Below are 25,751 nucleotides of genomic sequence, written 5' to 3'. Positions count from 1 at the left end.
TGTTGATTTTTTCACAAGTCGGCAGATTTCATTATGAGATATGTAAGAATGTAGTTCTCGGAATATACATTTGAAGCTCTCCCCCCTTTCCACCCTCCCTGCGCTTACAAAAAACACAAGAAAACTAAGGGAAAAGCTTCTAAAGTGAATGAGGAATAAACATTTCGGAATATGAATAACCAGTACAATATCATAAAATGCAGGAAAAGAGAGGGTAATTTAATTAAAGAGAAGACATTTTTCCAAAAATATCTGCTGATAATGTCCCAGAAGAATTGCAAAAATTAATATATCATTATAGGACCAACGTTTTTCGCTTGATTTAAGTATAGCAATTGTCCAGAAGACTGTTTTGTTTGAGGCGCATGTGATTCATGGCAGCAGGCAACGTCTGATCTCTCACTATGAAAACTTTCCATTGCGGCCTTAATCTCATATTGACCATAAACATTTGAAAAAGTAAATTAAAAATGTGAACAAGTCACTCTTAATGCTTCTGATTAAACCCTGAAGACCACTTATGATAACCACTTATGTATATCATCATATACAATATTTCTAGACTGGATTTGAACTTTATCCTTTACGTCGTACTTATTATGGCAAGGACGGGAAGCTACCGTGTGTTAATCAGTATTGGACTTTACCATAAAAAACTTTCAATCATTTCATATAATGACTACAGCAGCTGCGTGTCTCAACACTATATCTACATATTTGCAATAAAATCGTTGTTACTACGTTATGCATTTTCGATAATAAATTTAGGTTGAGATCAATAAACTTTTACTGTCAAGGTCGCAATATTTCAACCGAGAGGCCTTTATCGCATACATTATAATGGCTTTAACGGGTGATGGAATACTCTAAAACCTTCCTGCAGCGAAATCGAAACAGTAAAGTTAGTCAAATGGTCAAACAGCTCAAGTTTTTCTCAATTTTAAGATCGAGACAGATGTAACAACCTGAAATCCATCACACCGAAAAGTTTACTTAAAAAATGGAGGTTCAGCAAAAATTCAAATTGCAAACTTTCCACCCGAATAAACCCACACAACCATACACATTGTTTTCCTCTACAGTGTGTTATTACAACAAATTATAAACGCGTTCGGTAGCTTGAAGTATTGCAAAACTAAATAAGGAAATCTAAAGAGAATATTGATAGAAGCATAGATTTGATTTTAGCACTTTAACCATTTCCGTGTGGAGGATTTCATGGTAAACATGCTTCCTGGGAAACAATTACAAAGTAATTTCAAAACGAACTGTAATAACAAGAATTATCTCTTACCTTTTCATACATAGCGTCTGTATCCTTAAAAGCCTTGTAATTAGATCGTACCCATAACTCTGCTAATTCAAAGGCCAATCTAACAGCGAACTCGTCGCCTGTGTTGTTTAGTCCGACTATCATAATGTGCTGGAGCGGAGGCCATGCATTGGGGTAGTCCCACTGCTCACCAGTATGCTCCACCGAACTAGGCACACCTCCAGGGTACTGAATATTTTTGTTTTGCAGATATTTGAGCACATTCCGCACAATTTTTTCATTCTCTGACTTGTTGTAGCAGCCAGTCCATAGGGGAGCAATGTTCGTGGGGTAGAAGTAATCCCTTTTAACTTGGTTTTGAATGTCGTAATCTAGCCACGTTCCAATTTCCTCATGCCATAACACTGCAGTGGTGGCCACTATCCAGTCTTGGGAAATCTGGTTGTAATACCTCATCTTATCGTCATTGCCGAACATGCCGTTGAATTCGGCTAAGAGCACTGCGTTCCAGTAGATCATGGCATTTAAATCGACGGGAACTATTGATCTTGCTTTGATATTTGTCAAGTTTCCTGCAACAATAAGAAAACCTGATTAGAGAGACGCTCGTGATTAGGCACGATCTTACCTTTATTTGTCGAATTAGTGATAAACCACCTACTGGAAAAATCCCAGCCAGACTCTGCAGCTGCTTTGAGTTCGGAGTAATAACTTTCCTTCTTGCTTTGCTCTTTGAAAATTACAGCGCTTTCCACATCTTCAGAATAAGATTCCGGTCTAGGCCCTTGAGATCTGTCCCCGTAATACGCCAGGGTGTAGTTTTTCCCGTCCATATTCACTACTTTCGTATGGTAAGTCATCCAGAAGTCAAACTCCTTTTCCATAGTTGGCAAGTGTTTTTTGAGGAAATCCTTGTCTCCAGTGTATTCATAATAAGATTTAATCATAGGAACCATGAGTGGTGGATGAGAGCGGGCTAGATAGTACACTCTGCCACCGTTGGGAATATGTCCGTAGTGATCTACTATGTACAAAAAATTTTCTAAAATTCCTTTCACAGTCTCGTGCATTTCAGAGAGCAACAGTCCTTGCACAATCCAATATGTATCCCAGTAGTAAAACTCCCGAAATCTTCCCCCCGGAACGATGACGGGATTAGGAACCCAAATAATACTGTAACGGTCTTTGTGAACTTTCACTTCATCCTTCATTTTTCGGCCCAAAATTTTCCATATATCGTTCAGTTTCTTGGCCCAGCTTCGAAACTCCTCATCCTGGATTTTGTTCAAAAAGGCTGGATGCGCTTTCCAATCTTTCGGGTCCCAATCTTCGAACTCTTGTCCCACAGGCTCAAAATTTACCTCTACAAACTTCTTCACCTCTTCTCTCGTAGGCTTTTTTTCCTTATAGTCTAGCATGAATAAATCGAATTTTGCCATAGTTTCGTTGGGTGAATACTTCATTTTCATATCCACAAAAGTCTTTGAATCTTCATAAATTTTTGCCATTTGAATAGTGTCGAGTAACCGGCCATGACAATAAATGTCACTGAAATAATTAACCAGTTTCAATTAAATTGGCTTTTGGCCAAGTACAATGGGCGTCAGCTTAGGTAAAAAATGTTACACGAAAACGAAGTAAGAAAGCATTGGCAATTTTTTGAAAGGGGGTCATTTACATCTAACTTGCGAACAGTCAGTCTGCTGTGTGGAAGCAAGCATAACGGTTGCTGCTCGTGCCTACAAGCAGGGAATTTATTTTTGTGACACTAATCCTGTTTTTTGTATTTATAGAAAAATACCTTCTGGTTAGTCAAGAGAAAATGGCTGCAGATAATTTTTCAAGGAAAAAGCGTGATGAAATTTTCAGTTTTATGTCATGCAGCACCTGAGATGTGGCATGACATTTCTTCCAACATAACATTCCAGTTTTAAATTAGAAAGAATGTTCAGTTCTTACCTGAAACAAGGGGGAGGGAGGTTTTCATAATCACCACCACATCTGACGATTTGACTAAAGTTGACTAGGATCACCACACATAAAGTCACACTTGTTACGCAACAATATCTCTGGAGCATGGTTTGCAGTCTTTTAAGTAAACTAACTAGAAAGCACTGAAAATTTTGAAACTGCAGTGGAAGTTAGTTGACTGGATTTACAGGGTTTTTTTTTGGAATAATTTACGTGACAGAAGAACGCATCCAGATAATCATTCCTGCAAAGAAACAGCACATTAATTCCACAATGTCTTCGAAGTTGAAATACAGAAATCGCACTAGTAATCAGTGCCAAGTGTAAGGCAGTTCAAATTATCGCGCGAAAATAGTGGTACGACTGGCTCAGTACGATTGGACTGGTTGACTGACTATAGCAAACTCGCGACTGAATAACTTAACTAAAGCAGGTGATATGGTGTGGTTGTGCAAGCACTGACGTAGACTACCTTGTGACGTACTCGTAGAGACAAGCCCCTCATCTTCGCAATGCTATTGGTCAATGGCCGACACACCTTTCAAGAGAATTTTGCTTCAAGTATAATTTTATTTTTTACCTGGCCATACCTACGGGTAATAACGACGTGCTCGTTCGATATTGTTTACCTTAGCAACAAAATTATTACACGACACACATCCACCAACTGTTGACTGATGTACTGCAGAGGTACCCAAATTTGCTTTTGATGATTCGGAGAACCAATTTTGCAAATCACTATTCGCTAGGATAAAAAATTTCCCGTGATAGGATGAATGTGATTTACTATTAGACTGTACGATTATGTTGAAGATAATCCTTTATAGCGTTTCTTCACAAACTAGGATCCTAAAGCTTTGGAAAATCCATGTTTTGATTTTTTTGAAGACGTCATAAAATAGCAAAGGTATAACCGATTTTTTTTATCAGTTATCGAAAAGTTCTGACTCGCAACGACTTATAACAATTTGCATTATCAGTCGTGACAACAACAGTTACCATGTGTACTTCCAACTTATTCTCCTGACTCAAGACAGAACCTCGATTTTACCCTTTGTCCGGGTATACCCAAAATCCCGGATCTTTACTGCTCTAATGGTGACACCTTGCTGATATAAGAAATGCACATCTCGACTCGGAGTATGACCATAAGTCAACAAAATCATAGCACCAGAAGACTAACATTCTCAATTGAAGACAAAATTTCGTTTATGGCTTTTCTCATGATGATCTTAATGAACCTACTTTGTAGATGCGACTCTGTTTACTATCTCAGCTTAAATCTCAATAAATTTTGTAAATCACAATTTAGGTTACATTTGAAACACGTTTAAACGGCAAATTATTAATATAAAAAAGAAATCTATCCGATCAATGGTGTGTGATGTTTAGTTTAATTTCCTCTGAACTCATCATTACGAATCTGTTTGTACCAGTGATGGCAAAATGAACGTTTCCAATAACTCAAAGCATATTTTACCAATTTATTTATTACATTCAGCACTCAGCTGTATAGCATTAATTAAAGTCTAGTCGCATTTAATTTATGCAATATATTCGAACTTACATTATGATTTAAATTTACAATTAAAAATAATATTACTGTAAACTATATATATGTCCTTGTGTGGTTAAAAGATGTTGATGATCGCGAATGTTGTAAGGAACTCTTTTTTTTTAATCTTGACAACTACTTAAATAAACTAATTTGACAAAAAGTAACTATTCACAAAATACTCTAAAAAATAATAATAATTGGTGGTTTGCCAGACCTACCTATGACAACAACCAGATTATAATACACCTATAAATGAACTAATTATTAATAACGTAAAACAGGTACTAACAATTAGCACCTGAACTAAATTACGTGCACCACAATACTCCCCCCCCAATAACGGAGGTATAATGTTAAGGGTATTAATCGTTACAATATAAAAATATAATTTAATTATGATTAATAATTTATACATTAGCAAAACGTACGGTTTTATCTTTCTTCTTTGTATGGTGATGGATGATTGGTTGGTTGATAAGAGAATCGAATTGATTATTAATTTTTGGATCTTGTGAGATTAAAAATGCAGGTTTTAACCTATCCATGGAAATATTCACTTCCTTATCTCTGACAACAATTGTAAAATATTTGTCTTCACGTTTTTTAACAAGAAAGGGACCTTCATACGGAGGTTGAAGAGATCTCTTTATGGTATCATTCCGAAGAAAAACATGTGTACAAGTGTTTAATTCAGGAGTTATAAAAATTTTTCTGTTAGAATGATGAGTAGTTGGAACTGGTTGAAGAGATTGCATTTTTTGTTTGAGGGTTTGTATAAAAGAAGAAGGATGGTCAACGATATTGCTGTCTTGAAAAAATTCACCTGGTAGTCTTAACGTTGTACCGTACAACATTTCAGCAGGAGAAACTCCTATCTCTTCTCGTAAGGTAGAACGTAATCCGAGTAAGATAGTAGGTAAGATTTCTGTCCAGCGTTCAGTTGCATAAGCTTTGATAGCTGCTTTTAATGTTCGATGCCATCTCTCTACTTTGCCATTTGTATTCGGATGGTAAGGAGAAGAACGGGCACGTTTACAGCCTAAAATTTGGGTTAAGGATTGGAAAAGAGAGCTTTCGAATTGACGACCTTGATCTGTAAAAATTTTAATAGGGGTGCCAAAACGACAAATCCAATTGCTATAAAAGCAATTGGCAACGGTTTCTGATGATATATTGGTCATGGGATAAGCCTCTGCCCAACAAGAAAATCTATCAATAATTGTGAGACAATAAGTGAAACCGTTTGAGGGAGGTAAAGGACCTATTATATCAATGTGAATATCATGGAATCTGGAATCCGGAATTTGAATTTGTTTGAATGGGGTAACAGTGTGTTTATGAATTTTGGCTTTTTGACAGTTAATACAACAACGAGTCCATTCTCGGATATTTTTATTCATTGAAGGCCAAACAAAACGGGATGAAATAAGTTTTGTTGTACCTTTAATACCTGGATGAGAAAGATTATGAAATTTATTAAATATAGCTTGTCGAAAATGTTTCGGTATGAATGGGCGAATTCTAGAGTTACTATCGTCGCAGTAAATCAAATTTTGTGTATTAGGAACTTGAAATTGTTTTAAGGTAAGTGATGTAAGTTGAGGATTTCTAAAAATGTGTTGAAATTCTGGGTCTGTTGTTTGAGCTTTTGCTATTTCATCGTAATCTATGGAATTCGGAAAAGAAATGGTTTGAATTCTAGATAGAGTATCTGCTACAATGTTGTTTTTGCCACTTATGTGAAGTATGTTGGTTGAGAATTGTGAAATGAAATCTAAATGTCTCATTTGTTTAGGAGATGCTTTATCAGATTTTTGAATGAATGCATAAATGAGTGGTTTGTGGTCTGTGTAAATTGTGAAAGGTCTTCCTTCAAGAAAATGACGAAAATATTTGATTGCTGAATACAGTGCAAGTAATTCGCGATCGTAAGTACTGTAATTACATTGAGTTTTTGAAAATTTCTTGGAGAAGAAGCTTAAGGGTTTCCATGAGGAATTTACCATTTGTTCTACAACTGCTCCCATAGCAAAATCTGATGCATCCACTGTTAAAGAAAGTGGGGCTGATGAACTGGGGTGATTTAATGTAGCAGCGTTTGCTAAGTCGTGTTTACATTCATTGAAAGCATTCACAGTTTCGTCAGTCCACTTGATTGGTGTTTTGTCATTTTTCTTACAGTTTTTGTGTAAGTCATGAAGAACACTTTGATGATGTGCAGCGTGAGGTAAGCATTTACGATAAAAATTGAGCATTCCTAGAAAACGTCTGAGATCTGAAATTGATTTAGGAAGAGGATAGTTTGAAATGGTGGATACCTTTTCGGGAAGAGGAGAAGAACCTTTTTCAGAAACTTGGTATCCGAGAAATTGAACTTTATGTTCGCCAAAAACACATTTGTTTAGGTTTATTGTCAACCCATATTGGTGGAGACGTTCGAAAATTGTTTTGAGATGCTCTTTGTGCTGAGCTTCGTTTGTTGATGCAATTAGGATATCATCTATATAAGAAAAACAAAAATCCAAATCTCCAAGTACTTCATTGATGAAGCGTTGGAATGATTGTGCTGCGTTTTTCAATCCAAATTGCATCCTTGTAAATTCGAACAATCCAAAAGGTGTGATTATGGCTGTTTTTGGAATGGATTCCTCTTCAACTGGGATTTGATGATAAGCTCTGATGAGGTCAATCGTGGAAAAAATTGTTTTTCCTTCGAGAAAATAAGAAAAGTCATGTAAATTGGGGACTGGGTATTTGTCTACCACAGTAATTGAATTGAGTCTGCGATAGTCTCCAACCGGTCGCCAATCGGAAGAGTTTTTCTTGGGAACCATATGTAGAGGGCTGGCCCAAGGACTATTTGAAGGACGACAAATACCTAAGTTAATGAGGTGTTGAATTTCTTGTTTTGCCAATTTAAGCTTTTCTGCTGAAAGGCGTCTAGGTTTGGAAGAAATAGGAAAACCTTCTGTGAGAATAGTGTGAGAGGTGCTATGTTTTAGTGATGAGGGAGTAGATGAGAATTTTGTAATTTCTGGAAATTGAACCAAAATGTCAAAATATTTGCATGAAGAAGGAATTGCATGAACTGATGATGTAGAAAGACAAGAAATTTTACCATTGTTTGTCAGATTAGTTGTGCTGTCGATAATTCGTTTACTGCCCAAATCTAGTATTATGTTAAAATAGTGGAGAAAATCAATTCCAATAATCGCATGATTTGTTTGTGCCACAATAAAATTCCATGTAAACGTTCTTCGGAGACCTAAACTAACTGTAAGAGTCTTGGTCCCGAAGGTGGAAATACATGTGTTGTTGGCCGCAAATAAGGTGTATTGAGATTGATTTTGTTGTATTTGAAAAGATTTGGGTAACAACGAAACATCAGAACCAGTATCTATAAGGAAATGAATACCAGTTAAAGGGTCTTTGATAACTAACCTGTGACTAATTATATTAATGTTTTTTTGTCTATCTTCGTTGGTGTTCGTGGAGATCTTCACTTGGCAGTCCTTTGTACCCGCGCCGTCTGCTGCCCACGACGACGCGATCGTTAGTTTTCCTTCTTGTAGTCACAAGGAGACACACACTTGCGAGCTTTTTCTTGGTAATTTTGATGGTACCAGCACCATGAAGAATTTTGACGATCTCTGCTGGGTGAATTGCGTCGAAATTTAGAAGATCTTAATTTCGAATGGGATCTGATTTGCCTCTCTAATTTATCCAAACGTTTAGTGATGTGTTTGAATTCTTCTGAAGATGTATTTTTGTTGATTTCATTGGGACTGCTTGTGCATACCTCTGACTTGATTTGAGAAACTTGGGAAAACTTTATATCAGCAATTTTATCGGCTATATTCGCCACTTCTGATAATGGCAAGGAACATGCCGTTAAAATGGTCTGCATATTGTGAGGTAATCTCTGCATCCAAAGGGTTTTCAACATCTCTTCTTGAAGTGAAGAGCCTCCCAAACTGTTCATTTCGGATAGAAGTATGGAAGGTTTTTTGTCTCCAAGTTGAAGTTGCGAAAAAAGTTTCTTATACTTTTTTTCTTGTGATTCTACGAGGGCATCCAATACCTTTTGACGAAGGGTTTGGAACTTGTTGTTCATGGGAGGTTTAATAATTAGATCTCTAACACAAATCAAACTTTCTGTGTCCATAATTCCGATAGTAGTGTGGAATTTCAAGTCGTCTGAAGTCACTCCATTGATAAAAAATTGTGATTCCAATTGAGAAAACCACAATTCTGGATCTGTTCTACTAAATGGTGGAGCTTTAATGAAGATTCGAGCTTCTTGGTCTACAGAGGGTTCGATGATGTTAGCTTCTGGCTGAATGGTTCTAGAACGTGGCATGATTGGATGAGATAGCTTGTGTTCTAGAGGGTTGATGCGTTGAGTTCGGAATCGGGGTCACCAATTGTCCTTGTGTGGTTAAAAGATGTTGATGATCGCGAATGTTGTAAGGAACTCTTTTTTTTTAATCTTGACAACTACTTAAATAAACTAATTTGACAAAAAGTAACTATTCACAAAATACTCTAAAAAATAATAATAATTGGTGGTTTGCCAGACCTACCTATGACAACAACCAGATTATAATACACCTATAAATGAACTAATTATTAATAACGTAAAACAGGTACTAACAATTAGCACCTGAACTAAATTACGTGCACCACATATACATTATCTATTCCCTGGTCGGTAATAGAGGTGCCTGAAATAGCGTTTTGAAAACCGTCCAGTGTCATTCATTTGAACCCTACCACTAAATCCTGATATATTTATGAAATTAGCACTAAGGACATTTTAAGGAACAAATTTGGAAGGGAAATAAATGACCAATTTGCCCCTATACAGAACCGTTTACAAGTTACATTACGGTAATAAATGTGTATGCCCAAAGTTCACGTTTTACATTAGTGATGGGGGGATCATATCACTCTCCCTTTAAATCCATCGGTTACCAGAAGAGCAACATTAGATTTTCTCCTTGTTTCCTATAGCTATTGATTAGTTTAATTGCTAGTAATTCGCTTTTAGCCTTTTCGTAGCATGATGTGATGATGTTTTTTTTTTAATTCCTCAAAACTTTTAAAAGATACGTAGCATTTCTTTGATAGAAGTTTTTTCTGCAAAAAAGATGCTTGACGAATTTCTACTGGATTAAGAACCAATTGAATGGCCTCCTTGATCAGGGAACCTAGCATCGTTCGATCTTTTATAAAAATTATTTATGAAGTTGATGACCCCATTATTGTCATTATCATATAGTGGGTTGTGTCGACTATATACATATATATGAGATTATTAATTCAAGGTTACTATGATTGCAAGAAATAAGTGAGAAGACAATAGGGCTGCAAAAAGGCGCTACAAAACCTTAAATAATATTGATATTAAGGCAAGCAGCTTCCCTCTATATCTGATGTTATTTGAATCTCATTAAGAAATTTCTTGGTTTGTTCTTTTGTTCTCTTCTGCCATGGTTATTCCCATGAAATCAAATTAAACATTTACCATTTCATCACTGATATCATAAATAAGAATACACGTCAATTTTCCGTTGCTTATTGTTTCTCGTTTTCCTTATGTGTTAATTACTTTAACAATAAAACGTTACTTTGACGCATTTCTGGGCAACTCGTATTTTGCCTTCAAAAAATGTAAAGCTTATGGTGGGTTTTAATGAGAATGTTGCAAGATATGTATATCCCAGTGTTACGTGTTAAATGGCTGCTAAATGCAAATTGAGGCAAGGAGCTTCATATTTTTTAAATTACGTTTTAATGAAATATTAGAGTTGAGGATGTAATAATATAAACAAAAAATGATTCATCATAAGAGAAAATAAAAATCCCGAATGATCGTGAAAGTTCCATAAAACCCAATCAATACAAGGAAAACCTATAAAAGATCATTATCGCCTCCTACCTTCAGCATCTTGATCAATACTTATAAGGTGCGAATGAGCAAAGTTTGGTGATGGTATGGCATTATCTCATGTTATCTAAATCTACTGGAATTAATTTGAATGTTTGTTGCACAATTCACTGTAATTCACGATAAACGTATAGTTATTTTCGGTTACGTTCGTCAACATCGTTGGGGGCTCGACATACATGTGGTTTCACACGTCATCAGACTGGCTTCATTTTTGTTCGGAGAATTGCCAGCAATTGCACAAAATCGTCAATATAGTAATTACAAGTTTTCTAATTGTTAAGTATCAATTAAAGACATTTTTCGAAGTTTAGAATTTCTGTTCGTACAAAATCATGATGATTAATGGTGGATTCCAATTAAAACTGAAAATTTAATATAATGGCACAGCAATAGCAAAGTGGCATTGAAACTTTAACAGTTAACACAAACGATGCCGACGTTAAGACTGATGAGGACTAATTGAACTCGCAACTTTGTGTTGGTTATTGCTTTCCTCCTTCCTTGTGATTATTTATCTTTTATTTAGCAAATTTCTCTGTAATTCAATAAATCCAGGAACAAGAGATATTTGTGGAGTTTGTGGCAAATATCAGTACAATATCTAAAGTAATATCTCCGGATGTAGGTATTTAAATTTTTGAGGATCTTGGTAAATATTTTACGTAGAGAGATTACTCAATTTAGTATTAGTGACTGGATTTTCCAGTATTCCGAGCTTTTTCTTCTTTATTTACAATAAAATTTTCTTTTCGTTAATTATATGGATTAGCACGAAAATAACCAGTCTCAGCCTGATTCTCGCTTCTATAGTTTGAGTTTAAGTCTGGCCTTGTATAGTCTTATTGAACAGTTTTCTCAATTCCATTTTTTTAAATCAATCTCATATCAATGCAAATCAATGGCACTAGGAGGTGGTACTGCAGCGTAAAATTCTAATTCATATAACACAATTTTACATGATATACAACGTATCGAAAGCGTCTCTAAAGTGCAAGTAATATGTACCGTGTGTCCTCCTGTCGATCAGAGTACTCATTCTGGTATTTTCTTACTCTTTTTTCATTGTTCATCTTGATTCAAACAATCATTTTTTTTAAATTTAGAATGCGCAGTTCTTTTATGTTTAAGCAATGAGCAGCGAAGGTTAATCGAGCGAGAGAACTTGCGATGCCTCCATGCATTTGGGCACGTTATCACTTACCCGCCCAAATTTATTTCATACAGATTGATACCTGCTGAACTTCCAATTCTTAAACAATTAATTAAATAATTCATTTTATTTTGAGAGTCGTCGTTATTACTAGTCACTGTCTTGTTTTCGTTTAGTGTCCGAACATAAAATATATAATTTTCAATCTCAAAACAACCACCGTTCTTGATAGTACTTTATGTATCCCAGGTGCAGTTAATAATATTTTAAGCATTTATTCTTAGATGTTTAGCTTTGGATGGAAATTTCGGTAGCAAAATGTACCTTTTTCTGGTGCAATTTGGCAGTATAGTTTGTTCAACAAAAGGGTGAAAATGTTCGTTTACTCCACCCTCCAAAAAAAGTCCCATATTTCTCTTCAATCTCAGTTATTATGAATTGCAATGAAAGAATATTCCGGTGAAATAAAAGTTATTTGGTCAGAAAACGTATATCCCTGCGGTTTCTATGGTGACATTACCTACTGCAGTGTGACTCAGTGACGCACTATTCATGTGGGGTAAATGCTTTCGGCCCTCGCCCCCTGAGACCAAGCTTTTCTTGTAGCTGTAATTGTTGGGAGGGAATAAATCTAATATGTCGTATTACACTGATAATAGTCAAGAGGGTATACATTGTAGAATATAAATTTATAACGGGATAACTTTCTAGGTTTGTGAACAAATATATAAGGGAAAGTAAATATTCACCGCCTTGTCTCAAGTGAAATCACACCTGACAGCCCCAAATCTTATTAGTAGGGGAGGATTTACAGATTAAGTTCAACCAACAATACATTAATTACTGACAACAAAAACGGATAGCAGTTTACCTAAAACAAACCTGTTTAAATAGGTTTTCTGATTGGGGTAGTTTATAATGCGTGATCCAACTTACGAGTTGGTCTCGTCGCTTTCCTTATAACTTATATCACCAAAGAGGGTTTGGGAACGAAATATACAGCACTAATTAAATTCGTATTTGTTGAAAGTGATTGATTTGATCTGCAAGGACATAATACAGCTCTTTTGGAGTCTGCTAAGAATTTTAACATTTGCTGCTAAGCCAAAGTCATGTGTCATATACCATATAAAAAACCTTCCCAACGATATTTTTAAATGCTTCCACTTAAATCCTGCATAAATTGCAATGGTCAATTCATCTCTAGTCCAATCTGGTGACTACTCATTGAAAACTAACCTGAACTAACCTGACAAAAAACTCAAATTTCTTGGATTCTTTGATGTTCTATCATGAGGGTCATATAACATTATTAAGGTCAAAGCAGGAAAAATTTCACAAAATGGTGATGGGCAGAATAAAAGTCAATCAGGGATTGTTTCAATTGCGGGGTGACCTAAAACATAGGGCAGGCAAAGACGAAATCCCTTGCGAAAACAATTCAGTGTCCACTAGTCTACATTGAAAATTCAAATCTATTCAAATAATCTGTTGTAAACCGTCGTCGTGTTTTAAAGCACTTACTGGTTGTTTTGACGAATTTAAGTCTATCCATATTCAAAGGCACTACTTTTTGAAGCCACGTTCTATAGAAATGCCAAATCGTCAAATCCGAGACATTTTATTGCCCAACAATACCAACCACACATAATTTATTTTGCAATATCTAAAGTTCATTCCTTATCACACACATACGTAGATGGTCGGTGTGCCTGACACACCTTCATTTCTGAACAATCATCGGAATTGGTTTTATCTACTGTTACCCGAGACTTGCAGAAATGAATCATTGTTTGCTATTTGTCTGAGGTTGCAAAAGTCGAATTGGTATTTGTGTAATAAGATAACTGATGACTGTCGCAAAAAACTACGTTATCGTATGAATGTTATCATATGGGAGTGAACCAAAATGAATGTTTCAAACGATCGTTGATGAGGTACAGCCTCATAAAATAGCTTTAAATGAAAATTTGTTAAGAAAGTTGCCTAGTCCGGTGCTTTATGACTGGACGCTATCCAGGCTGCACGTTGCAGGCGTACACGTTTTAATGTGTGTAGCGCTATTAGAGTAATAAAGTAGTTGAGTTCCTAAATTAATTAAAGAATTCAAATTTCTACAGGAAGCGAAAAATAAAAGGAATTTTTATCCATTTATAGCTGATGTCAAATGAATAATAATGACCAATTATGCTACAAAGTACAAATCATATTTCAAGCCCATACACACGCAGATATTGGGCAAGTGGGGATCTTCGTTGGGAATACGAAATTACTGCTTTCTGTAAAGATTAATAAACAAGTGAAAAAAGTCACCTGTAGAGCAAAACTTCCACATATTTGCACACGATACCACGTAGCAGTCCAAGTTTATTTTCTAACCGATGCACAACATAGAAGTTCTGTCATAATAATTTTTACTGATGGACACCTATATTAATAGCTTTAGTCTTAGTGTTATTCTTATTTTTCTTGTGCTTACTTCTCTCTGTTTCGACAATCGAGAGAGTTTCTATCTATTTTCAGCAAGACATAAACACTCACGTTTCATATTCCATGACCTTTCAATGTTCATATCCCACTTACAAGAGATGAGAAGTATAGCTATAGATTTTTTTTGATCTTCTTGGACATGGGGACTTTTTGGTCGGTGCTCTACTAGTGCTGTATTGATGATAAATTTAGTTTGCGGAATGGCTTTATCTTTTACTTTAGAGGCGATTCGGTATATTGTGTTTCCATAGAAACCACAATGAGTAAAATGTCGAGATATCTAAGAGATTGTTTGATGAAAGAATTTTGCCTAAAAAAATCATATTTTTTTAAATTATACAAGACCCTCTTTTTCCTTTATAAAATTGTCCTTTGATGTTTCCTTTCGGTTCCGACTTTAATAAGTTTTAATATTCCAGTCAGTGTACAGGTTCTTTTAGGCTCACTCATGTAATAAATAGCAATTTTTCAGTTATTTTTTGTACCCCATATTAGATGCAGCGTTGTAGAACTCATCTTTTGTTCGAACCTAATATTCAATATTGAAGAGGATATTAAGGACATTTTTATTATTTAATACAGTGGATAAATTGCTTGCGATTTAAGTCTGTTGTTAAATTAGAAATGAACGATGATTTTGTGTTTTATTCATTTTCTGCGATGTTTTTGGTAGAATGAATTAATAGTTTAAAAGGCCTCCTTCAGAAACCCAGAAAAAAAGTTCGTGTAAAATGTATGTGTATGTTTTTCTATATGATGTGTTTTTCCAAAACTTTCTTCTAATTTTGTGAAATCAATATTGATAGTTATAGCCAACTTCATAGATACAAGGTGCGCTTGAAAAGTTCGCATTTCGAGGCACCCTCTTTCTTAACATGTATGCGGGATGTAATATAACATCATAGAGATATTTCAGGGGTGATAACACTACTATTTTGTTTAAGACCCTTTATAATAAAATGTCAAAATCATTGGTAGCCATGTTTTATAATTTGTATCTTTTTTTTCAAGCACCCAGTATGAATTTTGAGATCAAATTTAAATTATTATTTTAATTCTTTAGCATTTTGGTCTATGCAAATTCTACGAAAACGGTGAAAGATACGAAAATTCTGCTGAAAATTCTGCTCAATGAATCAACATCAAACCGCAGCTTACACGTTTGTAATTGAACAATCAGAATCCATAAATACTAAATAATATGAAGGGTCCTCATCTACAAGATCTACATTAGAATGTATAAAAGCAAAGTCTCTAGACATACATTCAAAAATAACCAGACTCGCTCTATTTTTAAAGTAAGTGATCGTCAACATCCATACCAGTCAAATGTAGAGTAATTCAGGGTCAATACGTAACAATACGTGCTGAACTGATGAAATTAGGACATTATGCTTAGTGTTTATAGGGTCTGTCACTGATACATCCTTTTAAAATTTGCCATAATTGAGTGCACGATTTGCATGTATGATGTTGGGTGTTCAAAAGGAAACAACGTAATAAAATTGCAGACGTAGATTTTTCTTTATGCATTGGGGTCTGAAAGTCTCAAATGTCCTTTGAAATAATATACAATTGTACAATGAAGTATACATACCCCATGCAAAATATGGAATTATTATAAAAAGCTAGAACCAGGTTTTGAAATAACCCTATAAAGGCAATAAACACAATTGTATAACAATGTACTATATTAATTTAGAAACTTTAATGGTCAAATCTGAAAAATATATCAAAATAGTCATTTTACGGACCAAAAAAGTATACAAACCATCTGCAAAAAAAGGAGGTTCGCCCGTTTGTTTTTACATTCTGCTTGAAACATGTTATTAGTTTACAGTCAATTGAGGAGGTGAAGAGGTTTACTTGTTTAATTACGAAATCGTTAATAAATTAAAACAATACAAGTGAAAAAATGGGCAGTAAAACCAAAGAAATCCACTTCTGGAAATTACTAAAATCGTGTCAAAACGAAAGTTTACTGTGCAAGCAGTAATAAGAAATTATCTTAAAAACAATTCTCTAGAAAATAAAGTCCGAAGTGGACGACCTCCTAAAACAAGTGGTAAAACAAAGTGCGAAATCATAAAAATTTTCCGAGAAAAAGCTACGGCAGCAATTGATAAAGTCTACAAAATTGCAAATACCATGGCAATAAATCGTAGCCCGAAACAGAGTTCCTTTACGAAATGCTGGGTACAACAATCGAATTTCACGAAAGAAATCACTAATTAGTGATATTAACAGAAAGAAAAAGGTTCAGTTTGCAAAAGAATGTTTAAAAAAAGATTAAACTTTCGGGGACACTGTAGTATTTAGGGACGAAAGTAAATTTAATTTATTTAGGTATGATGGCAAACAAAAAGTTTGGCAAAAACATGTGAATAAAACTGAAAAATATTATTCCATCAATGAAGTATGGTGGCGGTTCAGTGCTGGTATGAGGTTGTGTCTGGATCTACAATAGGGAATTTGGTCTGTATTGAAAACACCATGAACCGTTTTGGTTATCTGAATATGTATATTGAAAGTGTAGAACAGCAATGGATGTTTCAGTAGAATCGTGATCCTAAAAATACCAGTGGAATTATATCATGCTCGTCGCCAACTTAATTCTCCACCCCATTCACCTGATACAAACCCCATTGAGAATTTATGGGATTATTTAGATCGCCCAGTCAGGAAACGTAAAATTTCAAATAAAAACGACCTGGAGAGGATTCTGTTGGAAGAACGAAACAAAATATCAACAATATATTTTAAAAAGTTAGTAAGATTGATTCCCAATAGGTTAAAGGCTGTGTTAGAAAGCAAAGGCGGATCAAGAAAATAGTATTAGTAAATATTTTTCGTCACTTTTTCAAAAATTAAAGTTATATATATGTATACTTTTTTGCCCGTAAAATAAATGCTTTGTTATATTTTTCGGAGATTTGACCATTAAGGTCGATAGATAAATATAGTACGTTTTTATACAATTGTATTTGTTGTCTTTTAGAGTTGTTTTAAATCCTATTGTATAATATCCCATACTTCGAGTGGGGTATGTATATTTTATTATACAATTGTAAGTCAGCAGAGAAACAGAGACATAAGCAGATGAAGGAAAACAAATCATTAATAGCGTTAGCTAGGTCAAAGACAAAAATATGGATTTTTGTACTTTTTTCTCCGTTCCACGCTCCCCAAACTGGTGAGCCGGGTATTTCCCAACGTTGTCTCATCGAGAAAGTTCTCAAAAACTACCGGGTATTACAGAATAGTTTTGTACTGGAGTCCGCTTTAAAGCTCTGCAGTTATTCTCTAGATTTTGTAGAGTAAATTAACATTTTTGCTATGGAGTATATAGAACAAAGATATCTAAAGCGGTCAGTATATAGTTTCAAAATTTTTTTGGATTGACGATTTATTTTTTAAACATAGCGATCTTCAGAAGGCTCTTTTGTTAAAGAGATAGATCTGAAACTAGAAGACTAATTGCTGAAAGCTCAAATTAAACAGAAAATAGACTAAAAAATTAATAAGTATGTACTAAACGTTGAATGCGTCAATTCCATGCCTTAATTCCTTTATTCGATCGATGTGGATAGAGTTAGGGCAGCTGCTTTCGATAAATTTCAGAATTAAAACCTAATTTTCTTTTGTTTGAAAACTGTTAATTATTCCCAAACCGGATCGATCCCTATTTTCTACCGCAGTTAGCTCGGCCTTAAAGAAGTGCCAGATGGGAGCGACAACGAGGGTAATTCCTACCTCCTTTCCCTTCGATCCTCTTATGCAAGTTGCTGCTGCAATTTGTGTCAAATGGGAAAGTAGAGACTATCAAAATTTTCTGTGCAAGAAGGTCTAAATGATAATAGAATTCTCGTCAAGTGTACCGGAGACTCGTTCAATGCCAAGTCTAAAGCACCGTTTGAGAGAAATTTTTAAGCCAGTTAAGGCGGAATATGTATATGGTTATTTCCTAATACGTTTTAGAACAAATTAATGCAATTTATTAAATACTTTTTGTATGTTTTCATATAATGATAATCTTCGCACGACTTAAGTTTACAATAATATATCTTCAGTTCATGGACGCTCGAGCTCCTTAAACAACCCTAAAATTTACAAAACATCGCATAGCATTGAAATTTCCTAAAATCGTGCTGACCAAGCATGTTAACTACGTAATGCTAACTCAGGTGAGCTTAAAATGCGTAATTGAAGTATATTTTCGGCAGCCAATCAGGTGACGCATTGTACACACACCCACGGCACGGTTTGAGGAGCGGGCTGGAAATTTTTATTATTTTGGTAAACAAATTTAGAAAAAAAAACGTCAAAATGAGACCCAATATTTACTCAAATTTCCATTGCGTCAACCGCCGTGTATTTTTTAAGAGAATGTTATCGTCACGTGAGAAATTTTGGATTGTTGCCAATCACGAGAAGGTATCTTCGAGGTTTATTTTGGAAAAATTGTTGCGGTGTACCTCATTTGTTGACACAAGCAAAACTAGACACTTCTCATACTGTTGCGTGTCTGAAATATGTGCTCATAAAGATAACGTTTTAATAATTTTCCTCCAACTTTTTTCGCTAATTTGTGCATATTTGCAGAATTTGATACGAAACGAATTCGTGTCTGTTACGTAAAGCCAACTTTACGTCTCGTTATAAGCAAAATGCTCGAAATGTGTGCTAACGTCAAAGGGTGAAATGCTTTGAAAGCATTTCAATTTTTCTATGCTTCTTCCATATTCGAAAATACAATTTCCTCCTCACGTGCCTTTTCCTTTGTGTCATATATACTCAATCGATTACGAGATTCCATTAAAAAACTAGAGGCCTTGACTTGCCCATTAAAATGTCGGTAGTGTGCGATCCCCGAAGCTTTTAATGACACGAGCATTAATAGGTAATTGATAAAATTGTGGTAAACTATTACAAAGCCTAAATCAATAGGTACAAATTCTAAGACTGAAACAAGAGAGATAATCTCCATAAAGAGCTTAATTATATTGCAGTTCACTAACATATAAACAGCGACGTAAAAATAACGGATAAAAAATGTACGTCATATCCTTATTTAGTGATCATTGTAAAATTGCTGGGGCTATAAAGATTTAAACATCTGATTTTGCAAGTTTAGAACAGGGTCGAAATTTCCTACTACTTGTAATCAGTTATAAGGTGTTATTTGTGGCGTGTCTAATCTCATTTGAAAAGGGTTTATTACATACATTCTGAAAACAAGTAATAAATGGCAAACTAACATTCGATGAGGCATAATGTAGATGTGGAAACACTTGGAAATATCGAACTCACACATAATCACTTAGTCGGCAATAGAGTTATTAATCTCCTTGTTGGCAATCAACAATTTTCTTTATACAATCCTGAAGAAAGCGGGTTCTCCTTGTAAAATTTGAAGCGATTCCTGAAGATTTTCTTCAAATAAATGTTCATGACCAAAAAGTAATACAAACGAATGTGAACGGCAGAAGTCTCCCAGATAGACCTGGGTAGTTGCAAGAGGTGTCCCGGTCGAAGCTGGGCTGCCGCCGGAATTCCCCGGCGGAGCTGGACGGCTGGGACGTTAAAGGGAAATATTGTGCTGGTAGAAAATGAACTTTTCAATTCGTAATAATCAGACGAGCTTGTTCACGAACTAAAAGTAAATTCATCTTTTATCTGTCTTAAAATCCCCTTCTAATGGACTGATATGATGGATCCTATAATATCTAACTAAGGCCTCGGAAATACCATTTGCTGCATGATTATTTTAGAGCTTCGTGACAATAAATATCAAATTAACTCCGTATCTCAAAAACCATAAAACATGTCACAACCCCGTTTATACAAGTTCATAAAGATTACACGACTGAAAATCACTCTAAAAAAAGTAGGTAGGTACTTACTCAGGTTTCGAAACTTTTAGGTAAAATTCATTACAATCCAATCTATTTAAATTATTCAATCACTTGGAGGCAAGTGAGTACCTAGATATAGTAAATTTTAATGCATATAACGCTGCTAAGGGAGTCGTGCTAGGGTTCTAAAGACTTCGTTTTCACGTTTTACATGCAAATAGACGTGTTTTGAACCTTGTGTGGATGTGTTTTGAATATAGAAAGCTGTTAATCCAGGGTCTTGTGCGTAATCAGTAAAACAACAAACTTTAGTGATCAAACCAAAGTCGTTTTCTGAAGATAGTGAAAGGTTTAAAAACAGCATTTACACTCTGGCAAACATCCCAATCTGAAACTTGCACACTTTCAGTTGACATGTCTTATTTCATGGACTGTCGATTTTTCACATGAAATAAACGCGAAAGATTATGTTTAATCCGATTACGTTTTTTGTTCAAATAAAACGTGTCAAGATTCTTGGGTTTTGTTCTATATTTGTTTTATCACACGTTATTCAGACCTTTTGGGGTGAATATGATGTCACAAGCGGATTTGCGGGGATCGTCGTCTCAAGAAAAACATTTCATGGGAAAAGTTAAACTGACATATTTATTATTGCTTTTTACACGAGCAGTTTTTAACATTCGTTATTGGATTTTTCATTTAAAATGTTTATGACATGAATATAAATTATTGTTCCGATATATTTGTTATTGATTATCTGCAATTTGCGTTCGAAATCTAAGCCACAGGAATATTTATTTCAATTCAATGCATCATTTCACTAACCCATTAAGTTTTATTTTCGATTATCCAACGCAATTATGACGAAATATGGCCTTATTTGTTGTGAATAAGATTATATCATCAGCGAGTATTAGTGGCTGTTCAAACAGCATGAATCAGGTTTTCGGGGTTCTTATGTTTCAAGTATCCAAAAGCAAGAACGAGGAGATATTTGCATTTTTGGAAATATTATATTTTGAAGGTGCATGCTGGTACCTGGTATGCTTCGATTGTATTTTGTGATTTCTCCAAAGCATTCGACTGTGTTAAACATGCCTTTCTGTTAAAGGAACTGCGTGGATATGAATCAGTCGTGCTTGGTGGGAACAAGACAGAAGGTGCATGTGGATGATCATTTCTTCACTCCACGAGAGATCTGTCATGAGGTTTCGCAGGGTTCTAGTGTCACTGCTGTTTTTTCAATATATTAATGATTTAGCTACTGTGGGTATCTCAGGAAGATTTACTCCCTTTCTTTTCGTCTCAATCTCAAACGAACAAGAGATTATCATAGACAGAACAATTGATAATGTAAAGGAATTTCGTAATTAAGTGTAATTGTGCGTAGGAATCCTCCACGAATTCATCATGAAACTATCAATTTCAAGTTTTGCGCGGCGTATTTAACTACTCTAAACTATGCTCACCGTCCAGAAAAGGGTCAAAGATGACACTTATTATTGTTTATTGTTGCCTCACAATGAGAGCAATTTATATTTAGCATCACACCGTCTTTAGCTCCTCGGGTCATTATCAATCTTCTAGATCGTCTTTGCCTCTAAAAATAGCATCATACGTATGATGATATAAATTTGGTTGCCGTTTCATTGTATCTTATTTTAACGAAGTAAATTGATCTATTTTCAAAATAGCAATTGAATTGGTTATTCTGAATTACCTTAATGATGAATTGAACTATTGGGTCGCATGAAACTGATTTCAGAGATAGACAAAGTTTATGAAAAGTGTAAAGGAGATCCCACCAGATTACTGTAGCGGTTGTCCTGGACAGCAACCATATGCCGATATCACTATTACTTTTCACTAGGAAACTTTATTATCTTTCACTAAAGAACGTGTCACTACAAATACAAGTTGTTGGCGATTTAATATTATACAGTGGCGGATGTATCCGATGATTATTATTATCCATCCAATTTAAAGTTTGGGGTACAGTAATGACCGCGATTTTTGTACCACTAAATAGATAGTTAATAAAATCCCAACACAGAAGCATCATTATACATACGCAACAATCTTTATGTCTATATATACGGTAGCCATTATCTATTTCGTTGTACGAGAGCCTTTTTTTATTAATAAAGAGATAAATTGAGTTAAATGGACACAGTAATTTGAAGTGTTAAGATTATTGGAGCATACGGGAAAAAGTCAAATTCTTCAATTATTTCAACGTGAATCATCTCGTAAACTTTTTTCTTGTAGAAAAAATTTTAAACGGTCTTGGTAAAAAATATGAAATAAAATATGAAAATATATAATATAAATATAGAATTTTTATAGAAGAAGTAAACTTTTTTGTGCTTCTAGTCGTATTCGTATTTTTGTTAACATAACATGAGATAGCTTCATGACCACTCAGATTCATCCTATAAGTATCTTTAAAAATAATTTAATCTTCAATATTTTCACTACCTTTGGTGCTAGAAGACCAAATAGTACCTACATTGGGTGAATTTTCAAAAACCTACCACCCCTCAAATTCTAGAAGTGTAACTAAAGATAAAAATACTGCGACGAGTCGACCTTAGAATGGAGGGGGAAGATAAAGAATGAAAAAAGTTTTCACCCCCAGTCGATAATGTCATAGGGATGGCAATCTCTTTATTTTTTTAAATAGGGGACATAGGTCAAACGACATATCATTTTAAAGCTCTTCAAATTTTCTAAACAGTTGTGTCAAAATATTGGCTCTTTTATTCAAATTTAGTTGAAAAAAAGGATCATTCCGTGAAATTATCAAAAGAAGAAGGGACAAGAGTGGACACCCAGTATCCCAATTGAACTCAAGAAACAGTTGAAATCAGATGTAGTACCATTTATATTCGGCAATTGCCAAGTGGTATGTTGAAAGCTAAAATGTGTGTGTCAATTTCACACTGGTACGTTACGATAAATTCTTAATTGTGTTCAATCGCATTACAGAGGCAAATGAAGAGAACAATTGTATTCACCATATTTTCAAGATACATTGTTGGTTCAGGTCTCAAATATAAATTTTTTGTAAATTAGATGATAGTTTGACATTAAATTATTCATTTTATTTACAATTGTAGAATAAAATATACATGCCCCACTTGAAAAATAGGATATTATAAAAAGCTAGGACCAGGTTTTGAAATAACCCTAAAAAAAGTATACAAACTATCCACAAAGAAAAGGGGGTTCATCTGCCCTTGTTTTTACGGTCTACTTGGAACATGTTATTAGTTTACTATCAATTGAGGAGTGGAAGAGATTGACTTGTTTAATTAACTAATTGTTAATAAATTAAAACAGTACAAGTGTAAAAATGAACAATAAAACCAAAGAAGTTCCATATGAAATCCACTTCAGGAAATTAGCACAATCGTGTTAAAATTACAATCTAATATGAGAACAATAATAAATTATCTTAAAAATAATTCTCTAGGAAATAAACCCCGAAGTGGACGACCTCCTAAGTTAAGTGTTAAAACAAAGTGCGAAATTGTAAAAATTTTTCGAGAAAAAGCTACAAGAGCAATTGATAAAGCCTACAAAATTACAAATACCACGGCAATAAATGTTAGCCCGAAACAGAGTTCTTTTACGAAATGCTGAGTATAACAACAGAATTCCACAAAGGAAACCACTAACTAGTGATATTAACAGAAAGAAAAAGGTTCAGTTTGCATAAGAATGTTTAAAAAAAGAATAAACTTTCGGGGACACTGTAGTATTTAGGGTCGAAAGTAAATTTAATTTATTTGGGTACGATGGCAAACAAAAAGTCTGTCAAAAAAATACGAATTAAAATTGGAAAATATTATGTATTCCAATACTGAAGTACGGTGACGGTTTAGTAATAGGATGGGGTTGTGTGTCTGGATCTGTAGAAGGGAATTTGGTATTTTGAAAACACAATGGACCGTTTTGGTTATCTGAATATGTTAAAAGGCAATTTGATCTCCTCAGTTCCCAAAATAGGTGTAGAACACCAGTGGATTTTTTAATAAAATCGTGATCCTAAACATACTAGAAAAGTTTTATTATGTTCGTTGCCAACTTAATTCTCCACCCCATTCACCTGACACAAACCCCATTGAGAATTTATGGGATTATTTAGATCGCCGAGTCAGGGGAAACGTAAAATTTCAAATAAGAATGATTTGAAAAGGATTCTGCTGGAAGAGCGGAGCAAAATACTAACAGAATATTAAAAAATATAGTAAGATCGATGCCCACTAGGCTAAAGACCGCATTAAAAAGCAAAGGCAGATCCATAAAATATTAGTTTTTATTTTTTGTTACTTTTTCAAAAATTAAAGTTATATGTATACATACTTTTTGTCCGTAAAATGAATGTTTTGTTGTATTTTTCAAAGATTTTACGATCAATGTCGATAAATTAATATGTTACGTTATTATACAATTGTGTTTGTTGTTTTTTTAAGATTATTTCAAAATCTGGTCTTAAATTCTCATAATATCTTATAATTCGAGTGGGGTATGTATACATTATTGTATAACTGTACATATATTAATTTAAAAATTGTTAAAAATGATGATGCCTAAATTATTAAAATCGTTGCTTTAATTTAACAGCGCTCAAAAAAATATTCTGTTTGAATTTTGTATGTTTTGATATTTAATAAAGATGAATTTCAAAGCTTTGAACAGATGTAATAATTATTACTCTCCTGAACCAATTATGAAATTGCTGCAAAACCGATTTTTAGGCTCATTTATCTAAAAGAAATTGTACCTAAAGATTTAACTAAACTAAACTTTTAGTTAATTTTCGATGTTTTGCTAATACTAAGTTTTTAAAAGTTTTTATTTCCTTATAATAATAAATAACAACTCGGAATAGTTGTTTATGTATGTTATTTTTGTTGATAATGATTACGTATGCGACGCTCTTCGCCTGCGCCAAATGATTTCAGAGACCTGTGATATTACAATATTCTTGGGGTGTACTTGCGTCACCATCTGCAGGCTATAGTTTGAACATATGAGGAGATACTAGTGGCGCTTATCGGCCATCGGCAGTATTACCGTAGAAATGTGAATGATTATTTTAGTACTTGCAGATAGCTGTTCCATTGGAATTTGAAGGAAGATGGAATTCACCAATTTTCTTTTGATAAAACTAAATTACTGTTAATTAATATTTCTATATACGAAAATAGATCTGTATGTATTTACTATTTCCTGTCAATAGCAACTCAGTATTCCACGTGCATTTTGCTTTTTGTGGTTTTGGATTTGTAAGCACTGAGCGTCATTTGTCAAAATGTCGCGGGATTTTTAAACTCGACTCGATTTTAATTTAATTTTCAACATAAGTTATGTATTATAAGTTATAAGTATATCTTATATTATATAGCAGGGCAATCGCAGTCTTTCTTTCGGTCTCATTTTGCTAGTGCCGACAGCCTTTTAAGTAATATGAAAGTAAAAAAGGCCTTGCT

General features: G+C 34.4%; 2 protein-coding genes across 4 annotated transcripts in view; both read right to left on the bottom strand.

Moving 5' to 3' along the window:
• Nucleotides 1-22,178, bottom strand: part of LOC136414879 (trehalase-like) — a 30,217-nt gene extending 8,039 nt beyond the window's left edge. For 2 of the 3 annotated variants that reach the window (XM_066399138.1, XM_066399140.1), the window contains exons 1-3: nt 3,233-3,670; nt 1,902-2,821; nt 1,295-1,845 (exon numbers count right to left, since the gene is read on the bottom strand). In XM_066399138.1, coding sequence (XP_066255235.1) covers nt 1,295-1,845; nt 1,902-2,821; nt 3,233-3,351 — 1,590 coding nt within the window. In that variant the 5' untranslated portion in view covers nt 3,352-3,670. Of the gene's footprint in view, nt 1-1,294; nt 1,846-1,901; nt 2,822-3,232; nt 3,671-22,058 lie in introns of those variants that run through there. The other variant, XM_066399139.1, reaches the window with a different exon arrangement.
• LOC136414830 (uncharacterized) lies at nt 8,356-9,162 on the bottom strand. The gene has a single exon (XM_066399046.1). It carries the CDS (start codon nt 9,160-9,162, stop codon nt 8,356-8,358), a length of 807 nt encoding a protein of 268 aa, XP_066255143.1.
• Nucleotides 22,179-25,751: the final 3,573 nt, after the last annotated feature.

Source organism: Euwallacea similis, chromosome 18 (assembly GCF_039881205.1).
Source record: "Euwallacea similis isolate ESF13 chromosome 18, ESF131.1, whole genome shotgun sequence".
Lineage (NCBI taxonomy): Eukaryota > Metazoa > Arthropoda > Insecta > Coleoptera > Curculionidae > Euwallacea > Euwallacea similis.
Note: the sequence above shows the minus strand (reverse complement) of the source record. Positions and strands in the feature narration are given on the sequence as shown.